Source organism: Stegostoma tigrinum, chromosome 2 (genome assembly GCF_030684315.1).
Source record: "Stegostoma tigrinum isolate sSteTig4 chromosome 2, sSteTig4.hap1, whole genome shotgun sequence".
In the NCBI taxonomy this organism is placed as follows: domain Eukaryota; kingdom Metazoa; phylum Chordata; class Chondrichthyes; order Orectolobiformes; family Stegostomatidae; genus Stegostoma; species Stegostoma tigrinum.
In genome coordinates, this window is record NC_081355.1 from 147801487 (window position 1) to 147828095 (window position 26609).

General features: G+C 43.2%; 1 protein-coding gene across 16 annotated transcripts in view; it reads left to right on the forward strand.

Moving 5' to 3' along the window:
- The window catches only part of obscnb (obscurin, cytoskeletal calmodulin and titin-interacting RhoGEF b), a 760766-nt gene that overhangs the window by 579695 nt on the left and 154462 nt on the right, over positions 1 to 26609 (forward strand). For all 16 annotated transcript variants that reach the window (XM_059639939.1, XM_059639947.1, XM_059639941.1 and 13 more), the window contains 3 exons: positions 84 to 186; positions 6213 to 6342; positions 17482 to 17584. In XM_059639939.1, the coding sequence (XP_059495922.1) occupies positions 84 to 186; positions 6213 to 6342; positions 17482 to 17584 (336 nt within the window). The remainder of the gene's footprint in view (positions 1 to 83; positions 187 to 6212; positions 6343 to 17481; positions 17585 to 26609) is intronic.

Consider the following 26609-nt stretch of genomic DNA (forward strand, 5'->3'; position numbering starts at 1 on the left):
CACTTGTTTTCTTGCACAAAGTAGCTTTTAGATCTAATCCTTCTTCCTTATCAAGCCAAATAACCTCTCAATTTAACTTACAGTGCCTCCAAGGTTTGTAAGCCACCTTAGAAACATCCCATTTGTAGAGAATGAAGATACGCAGTTTGCGTGCACTATTGAAGCTGCACCAACCCCACAGATAAGGTAAGGTTTATTCATTTAACAACATTTAATTCTTGCATTAGTTCTTGTTAATGGAAAAGGAATATCTTCTAATTTGTAAATAGAACCATAAAAATGAATGGCATAATTAGGAGTGCTATAAATTGAACACAGTAACTTGATTCATGCTCCTCAAGCGAAGCTCTGTGCTAACAAAGTGACATCACAAGACTTAAAACACGTGTTACATCTGTTCTGATGATGCCACATTTGGCAGGAGATGCTCAGACAAGTCCACCTTTATTCCTCAATTGAGGATTCCCTGCTATTGTAGTTGACCAGGATCCTAGCTATGTCTGGTCCATTTCATTCCTTCCCACAACAATAGTAAAATCCCCCTTGTCCTCATTTTCCATCAGCAACATCCAAACATTCAAAGGATCATATGCCACCATCTCTGTCACCTTCAGTGGGATGCCATCAGATGTGCATTCCCCTCCGCTCCTTTTTCATCATTCTGCAGGGATCATTCCTTTTGGGCCACCCTGGTCTGCTGCTCCTCTTTTTCCAACACATCCCCACAGCATCTTGCCTTGCGATCTCAGAAGGTGCAACACTAGCTCAATTACCTCCTCACTCCTCATTATCCGTGATCCCAAACATGCCTTCATGTGTGCTTCATTCAGCCCAATCTGCTGTATTTGCTGCTCACAATGTAGTCTCCTACACGTTGCTGAGATAAAGTGCAGACTGAATGCTTGCTTGCAAGCCATCTATGTTCTGACTATAAAAATGACCCCAATCTTCCAATTAACTGCCACTTCAACACACCATCATGTTTCCATAATGACATTTCTGTGTCTGACCTGCTGCAGTGTTCCAGCAAAGATCAACACATATTACAGGAACAACACGGGATCTTCTACATAGATACCTCACAGCCTCAGGAATCAACACATTGTTTAACAGTTTGAGCATGTGAATGCTGCCTTCATTGTCTCCTACCTACTCTCACAACCACAGGCCCTGTCATGAAATGAGTTGCTTTAAGCAGAGCCAACGCATTTTTGATATAAACAAGTGTGGGGTTATCGACTTTGGACTGAAAAGGGATAGTTCAAGGTTCTTTCCACATGGTATAAAGTTAAATACAGTGGATACCCAAAGAGATTTGGGGTTCAGGTGACTAGATCTTTAAAATATCACAAACAAGAAAATAATAAAGAAAGTGCTGGCCTTTGTATCCAGAGCACTGGTGGACAGAGATACATCAATCATGCTGCAACTATAGAAAACCCACGGAGTACTGTGAGTGGATCCAGGGACCACGCCTCAGGAAAAATGTATTGGCCTTGGAGTGCGTACAATGTAGGTTTATAGGAAAGATTCCTGGAATGTGAATGCAGTCCCCTCCTACTGCCACATGTCACAATCTCATGCCACATGAGAAGAAATCTCTCACAAATTGGTTCTGTTTCCTTCAGAATTTAGAAGTGTAAGGTGTGATCTGATCAAAGCTCTCAAGATATTAACAGAAAAAGACAGGTTACATAAAGAGAAGCAATTTCCACTTAGTGGATATTCTAGAACTAGCGTATATAGACCGAGAATTAGGGCCAAATCATTCAGGAGAGATGTTAGGAAGCAGAATGGGTGTAGATGTTAGTAACAGTCTTCCACAAATGGCATCGCTTGCAGTTATCATTTGTTAAGTTCAAATCTGAGATAGAGAATTTTTTTGTTAAATGAAGGTATTCAGGAATATGTGCTAAAGGCAGATATACAGAATTTGGCCACGAATCAGCCAGGATCTCATTTAATGGTGGAACAAGCTCAAGGGGCTGAATGGCCTACTCCAGTTCCTGTGTTCCTCCGTACTTACAGTCCCCATTATCACCTACCTAGCTTTTCTTTCTTCCTGCCTAATGTTAACAATCACTTTGTATACTGAGCCATTTTTTTCTCCCTGTCTCTACGGGTTCCACCTTCCCCTATCTGATCACTCCTTTTCCCCGCAATCCCCCATCATCAGCATAAATACCACTTTTTCCTAGTTGCTTTTAGTTCTGAAGATGCATCACTGGATTCAAAATATTGACTCTATTTTCTCACCATAGATGCTGCCAGACTTGCTGAATTTATTCAGCAATTTCTGTGCCTCTTTGTTTGCTTCAGATCGCCAGATCTGCAGTTCTTTGTTTTCTTATCACAGGACTTGTGCAGTGTTAAAGCTCAGAATAATGTCTGGTATTTCCTCCCTGAAACCTTCTGCCCCATCATTTTCCTCTGATTTGACCAGGTTTTGGTCACCCCTGTTAACCTTTTTCCATGCCTTTACAAGGGTGGCACGGTGGGTCAGTGATTAGCACTGCTGCCTCACAGCGCCAGACACCCAGGTTCAATTCCCCTGTCGGGTAACTGTCTGTGTGGAATTTGCATGTTTTCCCTGTGTCTGCATGGGTTTCCTCCCGTTTCCTCACATAGACCAAAGATGTGCAGGGTATGTGGGTGTGGAGATTTGGTGGGTTATAGGGGGATGGGTCGGTGTGGACTTATTGGGCCGAAGGGCCTGTTTCCACACTTCAGGGATTCTATTACTTCCTCTTATGTTTTCATAATATGTTCTGAAATATTCACGTAAACTTAAGATGCTATATAAATGACAAGTTGTTAATATTGGGCTCAAGGGAAGTGATACGATAACCATTCAGGAAAATGGACTCATGAATGAAAATTCCAATAATCTGGGAATTAATTTTCAATGGAATAGAACTGGTTAATAGTGGATCTAATAGTAATTTTCCAAATGTTAATTCATTACATCCCCAGCTCCTGTATGTGCGCAATAAAAAGTAAATATGATGACTGATTAAACAGTTGTTCCTCTAATACAGGGTGCTGCAACAGGTTATATTTCTAATGACGACACTTTAAAGTGATCATGTCTTGTGTGGGCATGGGGCCATTTAAGTAGAGAGTGAAATTAAATATATAGTAATTCAATAAAGGCATGCTCAATTAAGGAAACAGCATTATCTCAGAGGGCTACCAAAGGTGTGGAATGGGCCAAAAACGTAGCTTTTAAATTCCTTTTATTTCTCTGAAGACTTAGTCTAGAAAAGTGACAAACAATGAATTACTGTTTGATCAATCAATCAGATTGGGAGACAGATTTTGGAAAGGTGCAGAAGTCAAAGGGTTATTGTCATGGGCAACTTCAACTTCCCTAATATCGACTGGAACCTCCTAAGTGCAAATAGTTTGGATGGAGCAGATTTTGTCAGGTGTGTCCAGGAAGAATTTCTAACTCAATATGTAGATTGGCCAACTAGAGGGGAGGCCATATTGAATTTGGTGCTTGACAACAAACCAGGTCAGGTGTCAGATCTCTCAGTGAGAGACCATTTCGATGATAGAGATCATAACTCCCTGACTTTTACTATAACCATGGAAAGGGATAGGACCAGACAGTATGGGAAAGTATTTAATTGGGGGAGGGGGATTTACAGTGCTATTAGGCAAGAAATACGGAGCACCAGTGGGATCAGATGTTCTCAGGGAAATGCACAATAGAAATGTGGAGGTTGTTTAGGGATTAGTTGCTACAGGTACTGAATAGGTTTGTCCTGTTGAGGCAAGGAAATGACGATAAGGTGAAGGAACCTTGGATGACAAGACATGTTGAACACCGAGCCAAGAGGAAGAAGGGAGCTTACTTAAGGTTGAGGAAGCAAGGATCGGACAGGACTCTAGAAGTCTACAAGGTAGCCAAGAAGGAACTGAAGAATGGACTTAGGAGAGTGACAAGGGAATATGAGAAAACTTTGGCATTTAGGACCAAGGAAAACCCCACAACTTTTTATACTTATTTGAGGAACAAGAGGATGGCTAGAGTGAGGGTAGGGCCAATCACGGATAGTGGAGGGGACTTGTGTGCGGAGTCATAGGAGATAAGGCAGGCCCTTAATGAATACTTTGCTTTAGTATTCACCAGTAAGAGGGACCTTGATGTTTATCAGGACAGCATGAAACAGGCAGATATGCTTGAACAGGTTGATGTTAAGAAGGAAGATGTGCTGGAAATTTTGAAAAACATGAGGATAGATAAGCCCCCTGGGCCAGATGGGATATACCCAAGGTTGCTACAGGAAGTGAGGGAAGAGATTGCTGTCCCTTTGGCAATGATCATTGTGTCGTCACTGTCTACTAGAGTTGCACCAGAAGATTGGAGGGTGACAAATGTCATTCCCTTGTTCAAGAAAGTGAATAGGGATAATCCTGAAAATTACAGACCAGTCAGTGTTACTTCTGTGATGGCCAAATTATTGGAGATGATTCTGATAGATAGTATTTATGATAATCAGCATGGCTTTGTGAGGGGCAGGTCATACCTCACAAGCCTTACTGAATTTTTTGACAATGCGACAAATCACATCGATGAAGTTAGAGCAGTGGATGTGGTCTATATGGATTTTAGCAAGGCAGTCAGTAAAGTTCCACATCGTAGGCTCATTCAGAAAATAAGGAGGCATGGGATTCAGGGAAATTTGGCTGTCTGGATACATTATTGGCTGTCTAATAGAAGACAGAGGGTGGTAGTAGATGGAAAATATTCAGCCTGGAGCTCTATGACCAGTGGTGTTGCCCAGAGATCTGTTCTGGGACCTCTGCTCTTTGTGATCTTTATAAATTACTTGGCTGAGGAAGTAGAACAGTGGGTCAGTAAGTTTACCGATTACACGAAGGTTGGTAGATGTAGACAGCGTGGAGGGCTGTTGTACGTTGCAACGGGACATTGACAGGATGCAGAGCTGGGCAAAGAAGTGGCAGATGGAATTCAACCCAGAAATGTGAGAAGTGATTCATTTTGGAAGGTCAAATTTGAATGCAGAATAGGCTTAATGGCAGGATTCTTGGTGGTGTGGAGGAACAGAGGGATCTTGGCGTCCACAGAATAAATCAGTCAAAGTTGCTACTCACATGGATAGCTTTGTAAAAAAGGAGTATGTTGTGTTGGCTTTCATTGGCAAGGGAATTGAGTTTAAGAGCCGTGAGGTTATGCTGCAACTCTCTAAAACTCTGGTTAGACCATACTTGGAATATTGTGTTCAGTTCTTTTCACCTCATTACAGGAAAGATATGGAAGCTTTAGAGAGGGTACAGAGGAGATTTACCAGGATGCTGCCTGGATTGGAGGGCAGGTCTTATGAGGAAATGTTGAGGGAGCTAGGGCTTTTCTCATTGGAACGAAGAAGGATGAGAGGTGACTTATTAGAGGTTTACAAGATGATGAGAGGCATAGATAGAGTGGATAATCAGAGACTTTTTGCCGGGGCGGAAAACTTATTACAAAGGGGCATATTTTTAAGATGATTGGAAAAGGTGTACGGGAGATGTCAGAGGCAGTTTCTTCACACACACAGTGGTGGGGGTGTGGAATGCACTGCCAGAAGTGGTAGTGGAGTCAGATACTTTCAAGATTTTTAAGCACTTCTTGGATAGGCATTTGGAGAATAGTGAAATGTAGGGTGTGCAGGTTAGATTGATCTTAGTTGAATAATAGGTCGGCACAAAGGGCCTGTACTGTGCTGTACTGTTCTATGTTTTATGTTCTTATAAGTGGGGGGTTAACATTGTGCCTACAAATGAATATATATGCCCTCCGACAGGAACTATTGAACCTATTAGACCCATATCCACCTGTCTCAGAGTAGCCCTGGAAAGCTTCCATGCTACTCCAAAATGACATCTGAGGAATAGCACTAAAACCAATTTCTCAATGAGATGCTGCTTGGCCTGCTGTGTTCATCCAGCCTCACATTTTATTATCTTCTCAATTAACATGATGTTTTGTGGAAATTCCTGAATGGAACAATGCCATATGGCTCCAAGTGCGGGTTTTCTGGTCATTCAACTGGATTAATGGCTTTGTTCAACTACTGTTTGTGAACTTATGCTGTTCTTCACCAAACTGGATATTGCTATGTTCCATTGAAAGCTGATGTTTTTTCAAGTATTTTTCAAATATCAGTTAATTCGATTTATGTTTAATTTTGTTCTTATTGAAGATGGAGTATTGATGGCTCGCCATTAACAAATAAAACAAAATACCAGACTTTCTATGATCCACAGTTTGGAGTTGCAGTGCTGGTCATCAAAAACACAGAAAAGAATGACCTTGGAGTCTACGAATGTGAAGTGAGTTTGATGCTTTAAAATAGTTTTCTTCTCTATAAATCAACAGGACAGCTGTCCGTTTTAATTCACTACCATAACCAGTTTTGTTTTTGTCATAAACGGCTTCTTACCAATTATGAGCATAGAATTAAATATTGCAACAGTTGTTACACTTTAGCAAGTGAAATTGCAAATTAATAGCTGCCTATCTCTTCGAGATAGAATTTTCTGATGCCACCTTTGAAGCAAGTTTATGTCTGATCAGAAGTGCTGCTAATGGGATACTTAAATCATAAAGTACAGTAACCTGAGCAATTTGAGAGGTAATAAGGGTTGCAATAAATACAGTACATTAATCATGGAAGACTTTAATTTTCTTGTAGATTAGAATAGACAGATTGTTAGAAGAGGAAAAATTCACAAAGTGTATTCGGGACGGTTAAAATGATATATTAGATTAGATTCCCTACAGTGTGGAAACAGGCCCTTTGGCCCAACAAGTCCACACTGCCTCTTGAAGCATCCCACCCAGACCCATCCCCCTCAACACACACACCCCTGAACACTGCGGGCAATTTTAGCATGGCCGATCCACCTAGCCTGCACATCTTTGGACTGTGGACGGAAACCGGAGCACCCGGCGGAAACCCACACAGACATGAGGAGAATGTGCAGACTCCACACAGACAGCCACTCAAGTCTGGAATTGAACCTGGGTCCCTGGCGCTGTGAGCCATCGTGCTGCCCTTGAGGGATTGTGGATAAAACCATGAATTAAAGACATCTGGACAGGTACATCAATGAGAAAGGTTTAGAGGACCATGGGTCAAACACAGGCAAGTAGGACTAATTTAGTTTGAGTAACTTGGTTGACATGAACGAATTGGACCAAAGGGTCTGTTTCCATGCTGAATGACTCTATGACTTTATTTTGGATCTGGAGCTGTGTAATGAGGCGGATTTGCTAAATAGTGTCAGATTAAAAGATTCCCTGGGAAACAATGACCATAATTTAGCATTCAGTTTTAGAGGGATAAACTGGGAACAGAAAAAAACCATGCTAAGCTTAAATGAGAGAAATTGCAAACGAATGAAGGCAGAGCTAGCTGGAGTGGACTTAGAATTTATCAGCAAGGACAATTGACAAACAATGGCAGATGTTTAAGAAAATAGTTCATAGCTCACAGTAAAGAATATATTCCAAGAGGAAAAAGGATTCTCGGAAGGGGATACGCCAACCATGTTTAACCAGGGACGTTAAGTATAGCAACAAATTGAAAGCAAAACTATACAAGTGGTCAAGATTAGTGGTAAGCCATATAGAGCATTGGGACAGTTTTAAAACCAACAAAAGAAAACCAAAAATGAGGAATGAAATAAACTTTGAGGGTAAACTTGCAGGTAATATCAACATAGATATCAAAAGCTTCGTTAAACATATAAAGAGAAAATGAGAAGCCAGGGTGAACAAGGGACCTTTAGAGAATAAGACAGGGGAAATAATAATGGAGAAGCAAGAAATGGGAGAGGAGTTGAAGAAATACTTGCATCAGTTATCACAGTAGAGTACATGAACAGCATTCTAAGCTCAATAAATAATCAAGAGATGAAAGGAGAAGAGGAAATAAGAGCAATAACTATCACTAGAGAAAAAGTGCTGGGGAAATTAATAAGCCTAAAGATCGATAAGTTCCCTGGACCTGATGGAATGCGTCTTAGACCAGTAAAGGATACAGTTACAGAGATAGTGATTGATTCTTCAAGGGATTGGAAAATTGCCAGTGGGATACCTATATTTAAAAAAGGAGTAAAAAAAAATTTGACTAAAATCCTTGTTTACTTATCATATGTAATTGGAAAAATGTCAAAGTCTTTAGAAAGGATGAGATTGTTGACTTGCTAGCCAAGCTGGCGTGTTTTCGTTCAGACATTTCATCACCATGCTGGGTGGAGCCACCATCGGTGGGTCCTCCGATGAAGTGATGTTATTCTACTCCACTTGGAATTTATACTGTCCGGCCCATTATGGTGAGTAGTGCCCTTTCCAGACCTCACCCACAACCCGAGCTACAGATCTTTGCCAAAACTTTACAAAGGATGTAATAGAAGAGCATTTATGAAAATATATGATTAAGGAGAGTCAGCACAGTTTCATTCCTGACAAATTTACTAGAATTCTTTAAGGAGGTAACAGGCAGGATAGATAGGTGGAAACAGTGGATATAAGATGTTTGGATTTTCAGAAAGTGTTTGGTAATATACCGCGCATTAGACCACTTAAACAGAAATGGGTCCATGATCTTGGGGGTACTATATTAGCATGGCTGATAAATTGGCTAACTAAAGTAGACAGAGTTGTGATAAGAAGGACGTTTTCAGGATGGAAACCTGTACCTAATGAAAAGCCATGGGAATCAGTGCTGGCACCACAATTATTTATGACTTCAATGAGTAAAGTGAAGTTTGCAGAAGACATAAAAATAGCTGGGAGGGCAAGTGGTGAGAACAACATAAAGAGTCTGCAAATGGATATAGACAAGTTAAGCAAGTGGACAAAAACTTGGCAAATGGTCTGTAATGTGACAAAATGTGACATTATGTACTTTGAGGAATAGGCACTGAATGTTGATTAGGTGGAGAAAGACTGGGCAAAGCTACAGAGCCGAGAAATTTGGCAGCCCTCTTGCTTGAATCACAAAAAGCTAGCATCCAAGTTCAGCAGGTAATAGGGAAGGCAAATGGAATGTTGGCCTTTTTTTCAAAGGGAATGGAGTGTAAAAGTCAAGAGAGTTTGCTAAAATTATGCACGGCACGAGGCTGACCACAGCTGAAAATACTGTGATCAATTTGTGGCCCCTTCTTTAAGGAAAGATGCACTGGCATTGGCGGCAGCCCAGAGAAGGATCACGAGGCTGATACCAGGTACGGGGTGGGGTTCAGTCTTATGAAGAGAGATTGAGAAGGTGGAGCCTGTATTCATTGGCAGCGTAGATGCAGAAAGGTTGTTTCCTCTTAATTTGAATAAGGAAGGCAAGATTCAGGAACCTTGGGTGACAAAAGTAAAAGGAGGCATATATAAAGTTTAGAAAACTGACAGATAACATCCTTGAAGAAAGAACTCAACTCATTGGGAGGACAAAAGGGGGCCATGTATATGTTTGGCAAACAGGAGTAAGGAAAGTCCCAAGGCCTTTTCTACATATATAAGAAGCAAGACGGTGGAATGGTAGGTCCACTCAAGGGCAAAGGAGGGAATTTATGCATGGAGCTGGAGGATATTTTGTATCAATATTGACAAAGGAAAAGGACATGGTAGATGATGCATCTAAGGAGGCGTATGTTGACATTCTTGGGTTTGTCAATTTAAAAAAAGCAGGTGCAAAGCATTGGGCATTCTAAAATGGATTAAAACAGACAAGTCCCCCGGACCTAATTGGATCTATCCCACAATGCTGAGGGAGGCAGCTAAGAAAATTACTGGGACCTCGTACAAATTTTTGTATCCTGGTTAGTCACAAGAGAAGTACCTGAGAACAAGAAAATATACAACATTGTTCCTTTGTTTAAGAGGGGCATCAGAGATAATTCAGGAAATTACAGGCTGATGAGCTTTACACCAGTGGTAGGGAAATTATTGGAGAAGATTCTTGGGGTTAGAATTTGCTTACATTTGGGAAAAATATAGACTTATTAGTGATAGGCGGCACGGCTTTGTGCAAGGTAGGTCATATCTCACAAACTTGATTGAGTTTTTTGTGGAAGTGATAATGATAATTGATGAGGGCAGGGCATTGCACGTTATGTATATGGACTTTAGCAAGGCCTTTGACAAGGTCTGTCACAGGCTGATACAAAAGGTCAAGTCGCATGGAATCCACAATGATTTAGTAAGACAGATACAGAATTGGCCTAGTCATAGAAGACAAAGAGTACTGGTGGAAGGGTGTTTTTTTGACTAGAGATGTGTGACCAGTGCTATTCCAAAGGAATCAGTGTTGGGACTTCTGTGGTTTGTAATATTTATATGGACAAGAATGTAGGTGGCCTAATTAATATGTTTGTGGATGATGCAAATACTGGGAGAGTTACGGATAGTGAGGAGAATTGCCGGAGGATGCAGAAAGGCTGGAGGTTGGCTGGACCTTTGGGCAAAGAAATGATAGATGGAATTTAATCCGGTCAAATGCAAGTTGATGCATTTTGGAAGATCTAACACAGAAGACCACAAGATATAGGAGCAAAATTGACCATTTGGCCCATTAAGTCTGCTCCGTCATTCAATCATGGCTGATATGTATCTCAACCCCTTAATCCTGCTTTTTCCTTGTAACCCTTGATCGACCTACCAATCAAGAATTTATCTATATCTCTCTTAAATATACCCAATGACTTGGCTTCCACAGCCGTCTCTGGCAATGAATGCAACAGATTCACCACCCTCTGGCAGACGAAATACCTCCTCATCTCAGTCAGTCAAAGGGTCACTTTGAGGCTGTGCCCTTGAGTCCTATTCTCTCCTATTAGTGGAAACATCTTCTATTCTATGCAAGTCTCTCGGTATTCTGTAAGTTTCAAACAGATCCCCCCTCATCCTTCTAAACTCTATCAATGTAGTCACAGAGTTTTCAACCACTCCTCATATGATAAGCCCTACATTCCTGTGATCATCCTCGTAAATGTCTTCTGCATCCCTTCCAATGCCATCACATCCTTCCTTAGAAACAGGGCCCAAACTGCTCACCATATTCCAAGTGTGGTCAGACCATAACATTATACAGCCTGAACAGTACATCTCTGCTTTTGTACTCTCATCCTCTTAAAACTAATGCTAACATTGCATTTTGACTTCCTAACTGCCAGCTGAACATGTATGTTAATTTAAGAGAACCCTGAACTAGGTCTCTCAAGCCCCTTTCGATTTCCAAAGCCTTTCCACATTTAGCAAATAGTCTGTGTTTCTAACTTTCCTACCAAAGTCCCTAACCTCAGATTTTTCCACATTATATTCTACTTGCCACTTCTTTGTCAACTCCCCTAACATGTCCAAGTCTTTCTGCAGCCTTGCTGCTTCCTCAACACTAACTGTTCTTTCACTTTAGCCAGGCGGATAGAGTTGTTAAGAAGGCGCCTGGTGTGTTAGCTTTCATTAATAGAGGATTGAGTTCAAGAGCCGTGAAGTTATGCTCCAGCTATACAAAAGTCTGGTTTGACCACATCTGGAATATTGTGTCCAGTTCTGGTTGCCTCATTACAGGAAAGATGTGGAAGCATTGGAAAAGGTGCAGAGGAGATTTACCAGGATGGTGCCTGCATTGGAGGGAAGGTCTTACGAGAAAAGTTTGAGAGAGCTACGGCTTTTCTCTTTAGAACGACGAAGGATGAGAGGTGACTTCATAGAGGTGGACAAAATAATCAGAGGTATACATAGAGAGCCAGAGGCTTTTTCCTAGGGTGGAGGTAGCTATTACGAGGGGGCATAGTTTTAAAGTGAGTTAAGGTAGATATCGGGGAGATGTCAGAGGTAGGTTATTTACTCAGAGAGTGGTTGGGGCATGGAATGCATTGCTGGAGAGGCTAGTGGAATCAGTTTCATTAGGGGCATTTAAGCGGCTATTTGATAGGCATATGGATGATAGAATAAGATGGGGCGGAGGTTAGATAGACTTTAGGATTAGGGTAAAAGTTGAGCACAGCATCGTGGGCCAAAGGGCCTGTACTGTGCTGTACTGTTCTATGTTCAGTGTTATCTTTGTGTCATCTGCACACTTAGCAACAATGCCCTCAACTCCATCATTCATACCATTAATGTATAAAATGATTATTTATGGTCCCAACAGTGACCCCTGCAGAACTCAGCCAGTGACCAGCTGTCATCCAGAAGAAGACCCTTTATTCTACTGTCTGCCTTCTGCCAGCCAGCCAATCCTCTATCCATGCCATTGCTTTGCCCCTAAAACCATGGGCTCTCATTTAGCAGCCTCCTTGTGGCACCCTGTCAAAGACCTTCTGCAAACTCAAATAGATCACGTTCACCAGTTCTCCTTTGCCTAACTCATTACATCCCCAGAAAATTTTAAAAGAACAAGCATGACCTCCCCTTGCAAAGCTGTGCTGACCTTGCCTATTTTACCATGCACTTCCAAGTACCGTGCAATCTCATCCTGAATAACGCACTCTAAAATCTTACCAACAACCAAGATCAGGCTAACCAGCTGGTAGTTTTCTTTTTTTTGCCTCATTCCCTTCTTAGACATTAACCATTTTCCAGTCCTTTGGGACACTCCCTGACTCCAGTGTAGGAGGGAAGTACGCAATAAATAGCAGAACGCTTTGAAACACCAACATTTAGAGGGATCCCAGCATACAGGCCCACAGTTCCCTGAAAGTGGTGGCAACATAACCGGATAAGGTGGCCAAGCAGGCATACGGCACGCTTGCTTTCATTGGTCAAAGCTTAGAACATAAAAAATGGCAAATCATGTTGCAATTTCATATAAATTTATTAGGCCACATTTGGAATAATGTGTAAAGTACTGGTCGCCACATCACAAGAAGGATGTGAAGGATTTGGAGAAGGTGCAGAAATTGTTTACCAGGATGTTGCCTGGTTTGGAGGGTATTCGCTATGAGGTGAAATTGGAAAAACCTGTTTTCAATTGAACATTGAAGGTTGAGGGGCAACATGATAAGAGTTAACAAAATTATGGGAGGCATGGATAGTAGGAGTTTTTTTGCCAGGGTAGAAATGTCAATTTATAGGGGACATAGATTTAAGATAAAAGGGATCAAGTTTAAAGGAGATGTGAGGCTCAAGCTTTTTATGCAGAGTGGTAAGTGCCTGGAATGTGCTACAGAGGAGGTTGTGGATATGGATGCAGTAACAGTGGCGGGTATATGAATAGGCAGGGAATATAAGGATATGGACTACATACAGGCAAAAGGCTTTTAGTTTAGAAAGGCATCATGTGACGGCACAGTCTGGGTGGACCAATGGGCACATTCCTATGCTGTACAGTTCTTTGTTCTTATGGGAGACAAGGACCAAAGCACATCATCTTTTTTTAAGACATAGATAAGGAGGAAATTATTCTCTGAAAGGGTAGTGAATCTATAAGTCCTTTACTACAGAGGGCTGGTGAGGCTGAGTCGTAGAGTATATTCAAAGCTAAGATAGACAGATTTTTAATTAGTAAGGGAATCAAGTGTTATAGAGAAAAGGCAGAAAAATAGATGAAGATTATCAGATCAGCCATGTTTTCGTTAAACGGCAGAACATAATGGGCCAAATGGCCTACTTCTGCTTCTACGTCTTACAGTCTTAAGTGCTAAGTTGCACTGTGTTGTTTAGTTTTATAAGCTCCGATGATAAAAGTCTAGCTGACTCATTAATAAGGATCCAGTAGCTGTTCTTTTCTTAATTAAGCTGAACTGCTTTTACACTAGAAGCTTTTTTGAAACCCTGCTTAGGGCTGGCAACCACTTGCTACTTCCAGCTTTAAACTTTGGTCTAAAAACTACTAAGCATGGTGACATTGCCATCATCCCATGACGGGATACCATTAAATGGGTGATCATGACCAACTCCCACGCATAGCCTGCCCCCTCTCTCCCCAGAGATCTCACCTTTAAAGTTTGAACAAGCTAATCACCCTTGTCTCTCCTTGTTGGCCAGCTTCCCGCAGCAGCTGTTAATTGGCCACAGGGTACTTTATTTAGCATCGTTTGCAACCTGGGCTGGAACCAGCACATCACAAACTCTATCTGCCTATATCCACCATCAAGAAAACTAAAATTCATCGATGGATTTTATCTCTGTAGCCCTAGAATGTCTTCTTTGTGATGAAAGAAATGTCCTTGTTTTCTTCATACCTTACAGATTGTACCCCAGACACCACCTTCACCATCTCTGGATACATCCTATCCCACTGGCATGACCAGCAGATGTGGTAGCTCAGTCATGTACAGTCAGAGGCGAGTTGCGCTGAGTCCTCAACATTTTCTCTGGACTCCATGAAGCCTCATTGCATCAAAGTAAACATGTGCAAGAAAACCATCTACTCAACATCCGATATTATCCTCCCTGTGCTGATGAATCTGTACTTCTCCATGTTGAACAACATTTTGAAGAAGCACTGAAGGTGGCAGTAGTGCAAAATGCTTCACAAGCATCCACTCCCTCCACCACTGATGCTCAGTAGCAGCAGTGTGTACTATCTACAAGATGCACTGCAGAAATTCACCAACAATCCTCAGATAGCACCTTCCAAACTCACAACTACTTTCATCTAGAAGGACAACAGCAGCAAATATATGGGAACACCATCACCTCCAGATTCCCCTCCCAGCCACTCACTACCTCGACTTGAAAATATATCGCTGTTCCTTCACTTTCGCTGAGTAAAAATCCTGGAATTCCCTCCCTAAAGGCATTGTGGGTCAACCCGCAGCAGGTGGACTGCAGCAGTTCAAGAAGGCAGCTCGCCACCACCCTCTCAAGGGAAACTAGTGATGGGCAATAATTGGAGGCCAGCCAGCGACACCCATGTCCCACAAATGAATTTTAAAAATGTACTGTGGGAGATTTCAATGTCCACCACCAAGACTGGCTTGGAAACAACATTGCTGATTGAGCTGGTTGGGTCCTAAAGGACATATCTGCTAATCTGGATCTGCAGCAGGTGGTGTGCGAACCAACAAGAGGGAAGTACATGCTCGACCTCATCCTCCTCAATCTGCCTGGTGCAGATACACCTAACCATGACAATATCGGTAAGAATGACCAGTGCACAGTCCTTCTGGAGACGAAGCCCCACCTTCACATTGAGAATACCCTCCATTATATTATAGAGTAGTACCACTGTGCTAAATGAAACAGACTTCAGACAGATCTAGCAACTCCAGACTGGACATCCATGAGACACTGTGAGCCATCAACAGTAACAGTACTCCAATATGATCTGCAGCCTCATGACCCAGCATTTTGACACTCAACCAATATTATCAAGCCAGGAGATTAACCCTGGTTCAATAGAAAGTGCAGGAGGGTGTGCAACCAAGTAGGATTACTTGTGTGATGTGATAGACGAAGCTGAGCAATCCCACAGCCAACAGATCAGATCTAAACTCTGCAGTCCTGTCATATCCAGTTATGAGTGATGGTAGACAATGAAACAAATCACTGAAGGAGGATGCTGCACAAATATTCCCATCCTCAATGATGGAAGAGCCCAACACATCAGTGCAAATATAAGGCTAAAGCATTCATAGCAAATTTTAGCCAGAAGTGCTCAGTCAATGACCCATCTTCTTCAGCCAATTTGAAACACTCCACGTGATATCAAGAAATGATTGGAGGCACTGGATACTCAAAGGCTATGGGCCCTGACAATATTCTGACAGTAGTACTGAAGTGTTGTGTTCCAAAATTTTCCACATTCCTAGCCAATATTCCAGTACAGCTACAACATAGGCTTCTAAGGGATAATATGGAAAGTTGCCCCGGTGTGCCCCATCAGTGTACTCTTAATCATCAGTAAAGTGAAGGAAGGTGTCATCAACAGTGTTATAAAGTAGCACCTGTTCAACGACAACCTGCTCAGTGATGCCCAGTTTGGGTTCTACCAGGGTAACACAGCCCCTGACTTCATTATGGCCTTAGTTCAAACATGAGCAAACGAGCTGAACTCCAGAGGTAAGTTGAGAGTGGCAGCCCTAGACATCAAAGCTGCAGTTGATGAGTGTGGTGTCAAGGAGACCAAGCAAAACTGGAGCTAATGGGAATTGGTTAAAATGCCTCCAGTTTAGAGTTATTCCTGGCATAGAGGAAGATGGTGTGGTTGTTGGAGGTCAGTCATCTCAGCTCCAGGACATCTCTACAGGAGTTCCTCAGCTTGTTCTGTGAGGCCCAAACATCTTTAAATGCTTTATCAATGATCTCCCTTCGATCATAAGGTTGGAAGTAGGGATATTCACCGATCATTGCACAATATTCATCACCATTCACAACTCCTTAGATACTAAAGAAGTCCACAAAAAGACCTGGATAGTATTCAGGCTTGGGTTAACAAGAGACAAGTAACAATTATGCCAAACAAATGCCAGGCATTGAACATCTCCAATAAGATACTATCTAACCACTGCTCTTTGAAATTCAATGGTGTTACCATCACTGAATCCCTAACTGTCAACATCCTTATGGTTACCATTGACCAGAAACACAATGGAACTCATTAAAAACGTCTACAAGAGAAGGTCAGAGGCAAGGAGCAACTTGCCTCCTAACTCCCCAGAGCCTGTCCACCAGCCATCGACAAAGCACAAGTCAGGAGTACAATGGAAATATCCCCACTTGCCTGGATTGGTGCAGCTCCAATGACACCCAAGAACCTTGGCACCAACTAGGTGAAAGCAGCCACTTGATTAAACCACATTTACAAAAATCCATTCCCTCTAACACCAATGCTTAGTAGCAGCAGTGTGATCTATCTACAAGATGCGCTGCAGAAATTAACCAAAGATCCTTAGACAGCGCCTTCCAAACCCATGACTACTTCCATCCAGGTGAAGAAGGGCAGCAGATATATGGGAACACCACCACCCGAAAGTTCTCCTCCAAGCTACTCACCATTCTAACTTTGAAATATATTGCCATTCCTTCACTGTCACTGGATCAAATTCTGGACCTACCTCCCTAATGCATTTTGGATCTATCTACAACACATGAACTGTAGCGGTTCAAGAAGGCAACTCAGCACCACTTTCTCAAGTCCAGATGTGGCTGGGTAATAAATGCTGACCAGCCATTAACACCCAGGTCGCACAAGAGAATTTTTTTTAAAAAACCAAAGCAAGATTTTTTTTCTTTCATGGATGCAAAAATTATGGAACTGCTAAATACAATGGAAATTATCATGAGAACACTTATGAGTAAAAGTCTGAAAGATCTATTCCAAACTTCCTGCTGACATTTTATTGCCACCCATCCTGGTTCTCTGTTAATGTTTTTCTTCCCTTCTATGCGTCATTGTAATATCCTGCTGAACAAAAATAAAAATGTTGTTAAGCAATACTGCTTTATAATGCGTGTAATTGTGTGTAATAAACAATACTGTTATCCTGTTTTATATTTATGAATCCGAATTGTTGTTTTTCTTCTCCCAGGTTACCAACAAGCTGGGTACAGCCAGAGATGTAGCAGAGCTGTATCTTCTGGCTCCTGTTCTGATTCCAGAAAAGAGAGGAGACCAAGTTGTCATGATTGAAGGTAGGTTTGTCATTAATTTCATTGTTTCAGTTGTAGTTCTGCAGGCTGAAGATATTGAGAAAATCTTGTTCGGAAGCAGTTGTAGTTGTCAGGAAATGAGATTATCATATATGGACAAGTGGTTCATTTGTAGAATTTCCTGAAAATAGACAAAAATTATGGGGATGAAATTGATCAGTTAGATTTACAAAAGATCTCATTTAAGCAATGATAGCCATCAACTTGGCAGAATGGTTGGGTCTGCTGCACAAGAGGAGAGTAAGAAGAACGGCAGGGCTACAGTGGTAGAGGAGTCAATTCTAAAGGGAACAGACAGGTATTTCTGCAGCCACAAAAGAGACTGCAGGATGGTTTGTTGCTCCCTAGTGCGGGTCAGGGATGTCACAAAAGGGCATTCTGAAGGGGGAAGGAAAACAGACGGAGATTGTGGTTCATATTGGTATCTACAACATAGGTAGAGAAAGGGATGAAACCCTGTAAACAGAATTTAGGGAGCTAGGAAGTAAATTAAAGAACGGGACCCAAATGAAAATGCCGAGTGAATACAGATAGGAGGTTAATCCAGATCAATGTGTGTTGGGAGAGATGGTGCGGGAGGAAGGGCTTTAGATGTCTAGGGTGTTGGAACCAGACGAGGTAGAGAGGTTGCACCTGAATCAGAATGGGAACAGTACACTTGTGGCGAGACTTGATAGCACTGTTGAGGAGAGTTTAAACTAACTGGCAGGGAGGTGGGACCCAGAGAGAATATTCTGCAGGGTGAGATGAACAGCCAGAATTAGGAAAGACAGCAAATGAATCAAGAAGGCAAAGACATATCGGGCCAGTTAAGGCACAAGAGAATTTGCCAATCTTGGAATTTATTTTAATGCTCGGAGTCTGAGAAACAAGGCAGATGAATGAGGGCACAAATTAAAACATGGTGATATGATGTTCTTGCTGTTACTGAGACATGGTTGAGAGAGGGGCATGATTGGCAGGTCAGTATTATAGAAAACTGAAACAGGGGAGGAGGTAAAAAAAGAAGAGGTGTTGCAATTTTGATCAAGCAATTTATTTCAACAGTAAGGAGGAATGACATCTTAGAAGGATCCTCAAATGTAGCCGTATGGTAGAACTTAAAAACCAAAACGAGCAGTCACATCGCTGGGAATTTAATATAGGCTCCTTGAGAGAAGTGCAGAAAGCTAGTGAGTGAGTACACCAGATAATAAGGAAGGTGAATGCAGTTATGGTATTTATTGCTAAAGGAATAGGAAATAAAAATCGGGAAGTATTGCTATGACTTTATAAGGCACCTGGAATTTTATGTACCATTTTGGTCCCTTGAGGAGGGTTGTAGTTGTATTGTAGGAAGTTCACTAGATTGATTCCAGAGATGAGGAGATTGGCTTGTGAACAGAGATTAGCTGCTTAGGCCTCTATTCTGAAGTTTAGAAGAATGAAAGGAGATTTAATTGACATATGTAAGATGCTAAAGAGGAATGACAGAGTAGACATGGAAATGATGGTTCCTCATGAGGCAACCCAGATCAAGAAGTCATAATTTTAGGAAAAGGTGTCACAGATTTAAACACAGAGATGAGGAGAAATTACTTTATTCAAAGGCTCTGGAATTCATGACCGAATTGATTATCCGTTAGATTCATGATTGTTAAGGAAAAGGAAAGCGATGGACCTGAACTCAAAGTTCTCAACTGGTGGAAGGCAGATTTTAATAAAATCAGATTTGATTTAATCAGAATGGACTGGGAGCACATACTTTCAAATCTGTCTGTCTCAGAACAGTGGGATTCATTCAAGGAGGAAATATGGATGGTACAGGACCAACATGTTCCAATAAAGAAGAACCATGGAACTATCAATACCTATGATTCTTGGATATTGAGGGATATACAGCCTTAGATTAAGAAAAATAGAGAAGCTTCTGGCAGATAGTCAGGGCTCAAAACAGCAAATGGGAAATTAAAAAGATCAGGAGAACTAAAAGGGTAATGAAAAGATACAGGCTGGTGAAAGAAAGGAAATTTCTACGTTATTTTACAGGTACACGAAGGGTAAGAGGATAATATGGGAAAGAATAGGGCCCATTAAGGGTCACAGCAATAATTTGTGCTTGGAGCTAGAGGATGTAGGTGGGGTTCCAAATGGATACTTTGGGCCAGTGTTCACTGGTGTGAGGGACAGTGTGGTTATGGAAATTGGGGAGAATGTTTGTGATAACACTAAAGAAATTACCATGGACAGGGAGGAGGCTGTAAGTAGTCTGGCAGGTTCAAAAGTAGATAAATCTCCAGGGCCGGATGAAATGTATTCCAGATTGCGCGTGAAATAAGGAAGGAAATAACAAGAGATAGTAGGAACTGCCGATGCTGGAGAATCTGAGATAACAAGGTGTAGAGCTGGATGAACCTGTCTTTCTCCTCTGATGCTGCTTGGCCTGCTGTGTTCATCCTGTTCTACACCTTGTTATCTCAGAAAATAACAAGGGTGCTTGCGAAGATTTTCAAATTGTCTCTGGCAACAGGCATGGTGCTCGAGGACTGTAGGATAGCCAATGTTGTGCCATTATTCAAGAAGAGAGCAAGGTGTAAGCCAAGAAATTACAGGCCAGTCAGTCCACTTTGGTGGTGGGGCAACTATTGAAAGCAACTCTGAGGGACAGAATTGATCTGCATTTGGAGAGGCACAAATTAGTGAAGAACAGTCAGAATGCATGTCTGAATAACTTGATTGAATTTTTCTTAGATGTGACCAGCTGTTTAGATGGGGGCAGTGTTTTTGATGTGGTCTACATAGACCTTAGCAAGGCTTTGATAAGGGCTAATTGGATCCTCAGTTGGCAGGGTGGCAGAATGCAGAGGGTGATGGTTAAAGGATGTTTTTCCAATTGAAATTCTGTGCCCAGTGTATGTATCTTTTTGGATTGGGTTAAATGTAATTTAAAGAAGACTCAACAATACCAATTTGTTTAAATATGATAATTTACCTGACCTGGCCTGTGAATTCCATAAGAGTCATAGATTGAATTTAGGTAATAATACAAAATGGAAAAGAAAGGGGGAATGAAAAGTCTGAAAAATGGCCATCTATGATGTAATAAATGAAGATCATAAATGAAGGAAAAGAAAGCAATGACCCTCACTTCCTCCTCCATGTCAGGGACCCCTCAATCGATGGCTCGTCTGGAGGCTTAGGTTTGTTCCTGGCACCATTTGCCATCCCAGTACAGGTGAAATCCTGCACCTTGGAACAAAACTTTCCCTCTGATATAGTGTGACAAACAGCAAGGCACAGAAAAACAACTAAAAAAAACACATTGATTGTGCCGGCTTCAGTACAACAGTAGTGTTCACAGGATTCATTCAAGGTCATGCATCTGTCGAATATCTTCAGCAAATTTAGCTTTTCAGCCCTTGTGTACAGGGCCCTTGCTATTTGTGGTTTATATAAATGATTTAGACTTGAACATAGGAGGGTTGATTAGCAAATTTGTAGTTGATACAAAAATTGTTAGGGTGGTAAACAGGAGGTTAGCCTTAGATCACAAGAGGATACAAACAGACTGGTCAGTGCGGCTGATCAGTGGCAAACGGAATTCAATTAGATAAATGTGAAGTGTTGCTCTTGTGCAGAACAAACCTGGTTAGGGAAGATATGATGAAATCACTCCGGAAAGTACTGAAGATCAGAGGGAACTGGATGTGCATGCACACTGGTCCTTAAGGTATTAGGAGAGAAGAATAAAGTTGTCAAGAAGGCATAATGTATACTTACTTTTTATTAACCAAGTTATAGAGGTTAAGAGCGGGGAGGTTATGTAATCCACATTACAGGAGGGATCTGATAGTATTGGAGAGGGTGCAGAGGAGATTTACCAGGATGTTTGCTGGCTGGAGAATTTCAGTTATAAAGAGAGATTGGTCAGATTGGGGTTGTGTTTCTTACAGTATAGGAAATAGAGAGGGGAAACGATCCTGGGAAAGGATAAACCGGGAGAAACCTTTCTCCTAGTCACACCTCGAAAACTTGCCTGACTTCAGCCCCAGAATTAGATGCAGCACTGTACTGTCCCTTGTAGGACCATCTAAATGTTGACATAAAGAGCTCTCCTGTAGACATTTCAAGAAATTTGCCCCCTTTATAATACCGTTAAGACATAGGAAAAGAAATTAGGCCTTTTGGCCGATCAAATCTGCCCTGCCATTCAATCATGGCTGATAAGTTCCTCAACCCCATTCTCCCGCTTTCTCCCCGTAACCGTTGATCCCTTTGAAAATCAATAACCCATCTATCTCAGTCTTAAATGAACTTAATGACCTGGCCTGTGAATTCCATAGATTCACCACTCTCTGGCTGAAGACGTTTCTCCTTATCTCCATTCTCGAAAGCGGTGCCCTCAGGTCCTAGTCTCTCCTACCAGTGGAAGCATCTTCCCAACATCCACTGTGGCCAGGCCGTTCAGTGTTCTGTAAGTTTCAATTATATCTCCCCTCATCGTTCTAAATGCCAATGAGTACAGTCCCAGAGTCCTCAAACGCTCCTCATATGTTAAGGGATAATGTGAACTGCAGATGCTGGAGAATCCAAGATAATAAAGTGTGAAGCTGGATGAACACAGCAGGCCAAGCAGCATCTCAGGAGCACAAAAGCTGACATTTTGGGCCTAGACCCTTCATCAGAGAGGGGGATGGGGTGAGGGTTCTGGAATAAATAGGGAGAGAGGGGGAGGCGGACTGAAGATGGAGAGAAAAGAACATAGGTGGAGAGGAGAGTATAGATGGGGAGGTAGGGAGGGGATAGGTCAGTCCAGGGAAGACAGACAGGTCAAGGAGGTGGGATGAGGTTAGTAGGTAGGAAATGGAGGTGCGGCTTGGGGTGGGAGGAAGGGATGGGTGAGAGGAAGAACAGGTTAGGGAGGCAGAGACAGGCTGGGCTGGTTTTGGGATGCAGTGGGTGGAGGGGATGAGCTGGGCTGGTTGTGTGATGCAGTCGGGGGAGGGGACAAACTGGGCTGGTTTTGGGATGTGTTGGGGGAAGGGGAGATTTTGAAGCTGGTGAAGTCCACATTGATACCATTGGGCTGCAGGGTTCCCAAGCGGAATATGAGTTGCTGTTTCTGCAACCTTCGGGTGGCATCGTTGGGGCACTGCAGGGGGCCCATGATGGACATGTCGTCTGAGGAATGGGAGGGGGAGTTGAAATGGTTCGCAACTGGAAGGTGCAATTATTTATTGCGAACCGAGCGGAGGTGTTCTGCAAAGCGGTCCCCAAGCCTCCGCTTGGTTTCTCCAATGTAAAGGAAGCCACACCGGGTACAATGCATACAGTATACCACATTGGTAGATGTGCAGGTGAACCTCTGCTTAATGTGGAAAGTCATCTTGGGGCCTGGGATGGGGGTGAGGGAGGAGGTGTGGGGGCAAGTGTAGCACTTCCTGCGGTTGCAGGGGAAGGTGCCGGGTGTGGTGGGGTTGGAGGGCAGTGTGGAGCGAACAAGGGAGTCACGGAGAGAGTGGTCTCTCCGGAAAGGAGACAAGGGTGGGGATGGACAAATGTCTTGGGTGGTGGGGTCGGATTGTAGATGGCTGTAGTGTCGGAGGATGATGCGTTGTATCCGGAGGTTGGTGGGGTGGTGTGTGAGAACGAGGGGGATCCTCTGGGGGCGGTTGTGGCGGGGGCGGGGTGTGAGGGAAGTGTTGCGGGAAATGCGGGATATACACCTGTATTCCGCATGCAGATGGCCTCAAGGCCCTCCGCTTCTTCCTGTCCCGCAGCCCTGACCAGTCCCCCTCCACTGACACCCTCATCCACCTAGCCGAACTCATCCTGACCCTCAACAACTTCTCTTTCGATTCCTCCCACTTCCTACAGACAAATGGGGTGGCCATGGGCCCCAGCTATGCCTGCCTCTTTGTAGGTTACGTGGAACAGTCGCTCTTCCGCACCTACACAGGCCCCAAACCCCACCTCTTCCTCCGTTACATTGATGATTGTATCGGGGCCGCCTTTTGCTCCCCAGAGGAGCTCGAACAGTTCGTCCACTTCACCAACACCTTCCACCCCAACCTCAATTTCACCTGGGACATCTCCAACACATCCCTCACCTTCCTGGACCTCTCAGTCTCCTTCTCAGTCAACCAGCTTGTAACTGATGTCCATTTCAAGCCCACTGACTCCCACAGCTACCTAGAATACACCTCCTCCCACTCACCCTCCTGCAAAAATTCCATCCCCTATTCCCAATTCCTCCGTCTCTGCCGCATCTGCTCCCAGGATGAGGCATTCCACTCCCGCACATCCCAGATGCCCAAGTTCTTCAAGGACCGCAACTTTCCCCCCACAGTGGTCAAGAACGCCCTTGACCACGTCTCCCGCATTTCCCACAGCACATCCCTCACATCCCGCCCCCGCCACAACCGCCCAAAAAGGATCGCCCTCGTTCTCACACACCACCCCACCAACCTCCGGATACAACGCATCATCCTCCGACACTTCCGCCATCTACAATCCGACCCCACCACCCAAGACATTTTTCCATCCCCACCCCTGTCTGCTTTCCGGAGAGACCACTCTCTCCGTGACTCCCTTGTTCGCTCCACACTGCCCTCCAACCCCACCACAGCCGGCACCTTCCCCTGCAACCGCAGGAAGTGCTACACTTGCCCCCACACCTCCTCCCTCACCCCCATCCCAGGCCCCAAGATGACTTTCCACATTAAGCAGAGGTTCACCTGCACATCTACCAATGTGGTATACTGTATGCATTGTACCCGGTGTGGCTTCCTTTACATTGGGGAAACCAAGCGGAGGCTTGGGGACCGCTTTGCAGAACACCTCCGCTCGGTTCGCAATAAATAACTGCACCTCCCAGTTGCGAACCATTTCAACTCCCCCTCCCATTCTTCAGACGACATTTCCATCATGGGCCTCCTGCAGTGCCACAATGATGCCACCCAAAGGTTGCAGGAACAGCAACTCATATTCCGCTTGGGAACCCTGCAGCCCAATGGTATCAATGTGGACTTCACCAGCTTCAAAATCTCCCCTTCCCCCAACACATCCCAAAACCAGCCCAGTTCGTCCCCTCCCCCCACTGCATCACACAACCAGCCCAGCCTGCCTCTGCTTCCCTAACCTGCTCTTCCTCTCACCCATCCCTTCCTCTTACCCCAAGCCGCACCTCCTTTTCCTATCTGATCTATCCCCTCCCTACCTCCCCACCTATACTCTCTCCACCTATCTTCTTTTCTCTCCATCTTCGGTCCGCCTCCCCCTCTCTCCCTATTTATTCCAGGACGCTCACCCCATCCCCTTCTCTGATGAAGGATCTAGGCCCGAAACGTCAGCTTTTGTGCTCCTGAGATGCTGCTTGGCCTGCTGTGTTCATCCAGCTTCACACTTTATTATCATATGTTGAGCTTTTCATTCCTGGCACCATTCTCGTGAACCGCCTCTGAACCCGCTCCAGGGCCAGTACATCCTTCCTCAGATATGGGGCCTGAAGCTGCACGCAATATGACAATCTATTCATTGGAGTTTAGAAGGTTGAGGGGAGATCTAATAGAAACTTACAAGATAATGTATGACTTAGGAAGGGTGGATGCTGAGAAGTCATTTCCGTTAGGCGGGGAGACTAGGACCCATATGTCTTACGGTCTTATGGCCTGTGACAATCCCAATTAATATAGGGGCTGTTGAAATTCCCCCATTATAATTACAGTATTATTATTTTTACACACCTTAGTGAATTGACTACATATCCAATCCTCAATTGCCTGCAGACTGTTTGTGGTGTTCATTTGATGACCCTTCTGAGATATCATTTCTCTTTGCTGTAGTAACTGACTCCTGAACTAGTAATGCAGCACTAGCTTCATTTTTGCGTCCTCTCCTGTCCTACCTGAAGATCCTATAGACTGGAATGTTAAGTTACCAGTCTTGTCTCTCCTTCAACCATATCCCTGTGATGGCAGCAACATTGCAGTTCCATGTATTGTATTTCATGCATCAGTCCTGATGAGTAACTCATCTGACATAGCTGTAATACTCCCAGACCTTGGAGGTAATTGTGTCTCGATGTACCTGCTATTCTGGTGCAGTTTTGAGGGGCACAACCAAAGAAATCTTGGCAAGTTGTCACAGTATAATACGTACTGCACCCACATTTTGCCAGTAATGGATGACGTATGTCCTTAAACTGGTGAATAGAGTGCCAAGCAAATAGATTCCTTTTCCCTGCGTGGTGTTGAATTCCTTGAATGTTGTTACAGTGGTACCCATCATACTGCTCATTTTTCCCTGGTGAATCACTGATTGTGTCACATGCCAACAGATATCTAGTTTCTGACCGCTCCCATGAAGTTGATGTTTATTTGATTAGCCCAGTTTTAAATTCCCAATCAGTGATTACTTCTAGCTTCAAACAGTAATTGTTCCAAAGTAGTAACATTCTATAAACGTACCCTTGGCAAAAAGGTAAATTCAGAAAACAGATTGTCTCACATGCAGCTCCAGTAGCCCAGGAAGGAAAAAAAAGCATCAAAGACAACGCTTAAAGAGTGCAACAGAGAGAGATATACTGCAGCAACAGACCCAGCAACAATCTGCAACTGAAAAGCTATCAAACTAAAAATTCTGAATCTGTGAGAGCTCGACCACACTCATTCAGACTGCTTCTATTGTCATAACCTTAAACAAAAACCCATGGCCTCACAAGCTGTTTACTTTATTGGATTTCCAAATAGACAGCAAATAACCTCTTTAAGTCATTGTATCTTCACATCTGGAACTGAAATGGTTGACCTCCTTCACTCTCAAGTGTTGTGCTAGGGAAAATAAGGTGATGGAGTTTTCCTTCAAGTTCCTATTTGATATTTTTGTTTTGCCAGGACACTTTAATGACACTAAAATAAATGCAAAGTACGGTGGTTGCTGAGGATCTGAAACTTGATATTTATTTGCTAGTAAGCACAAGGAGAAGCACCCCATATGTTGCAATAGCTGGACAGGCTGAAGAAGAGCC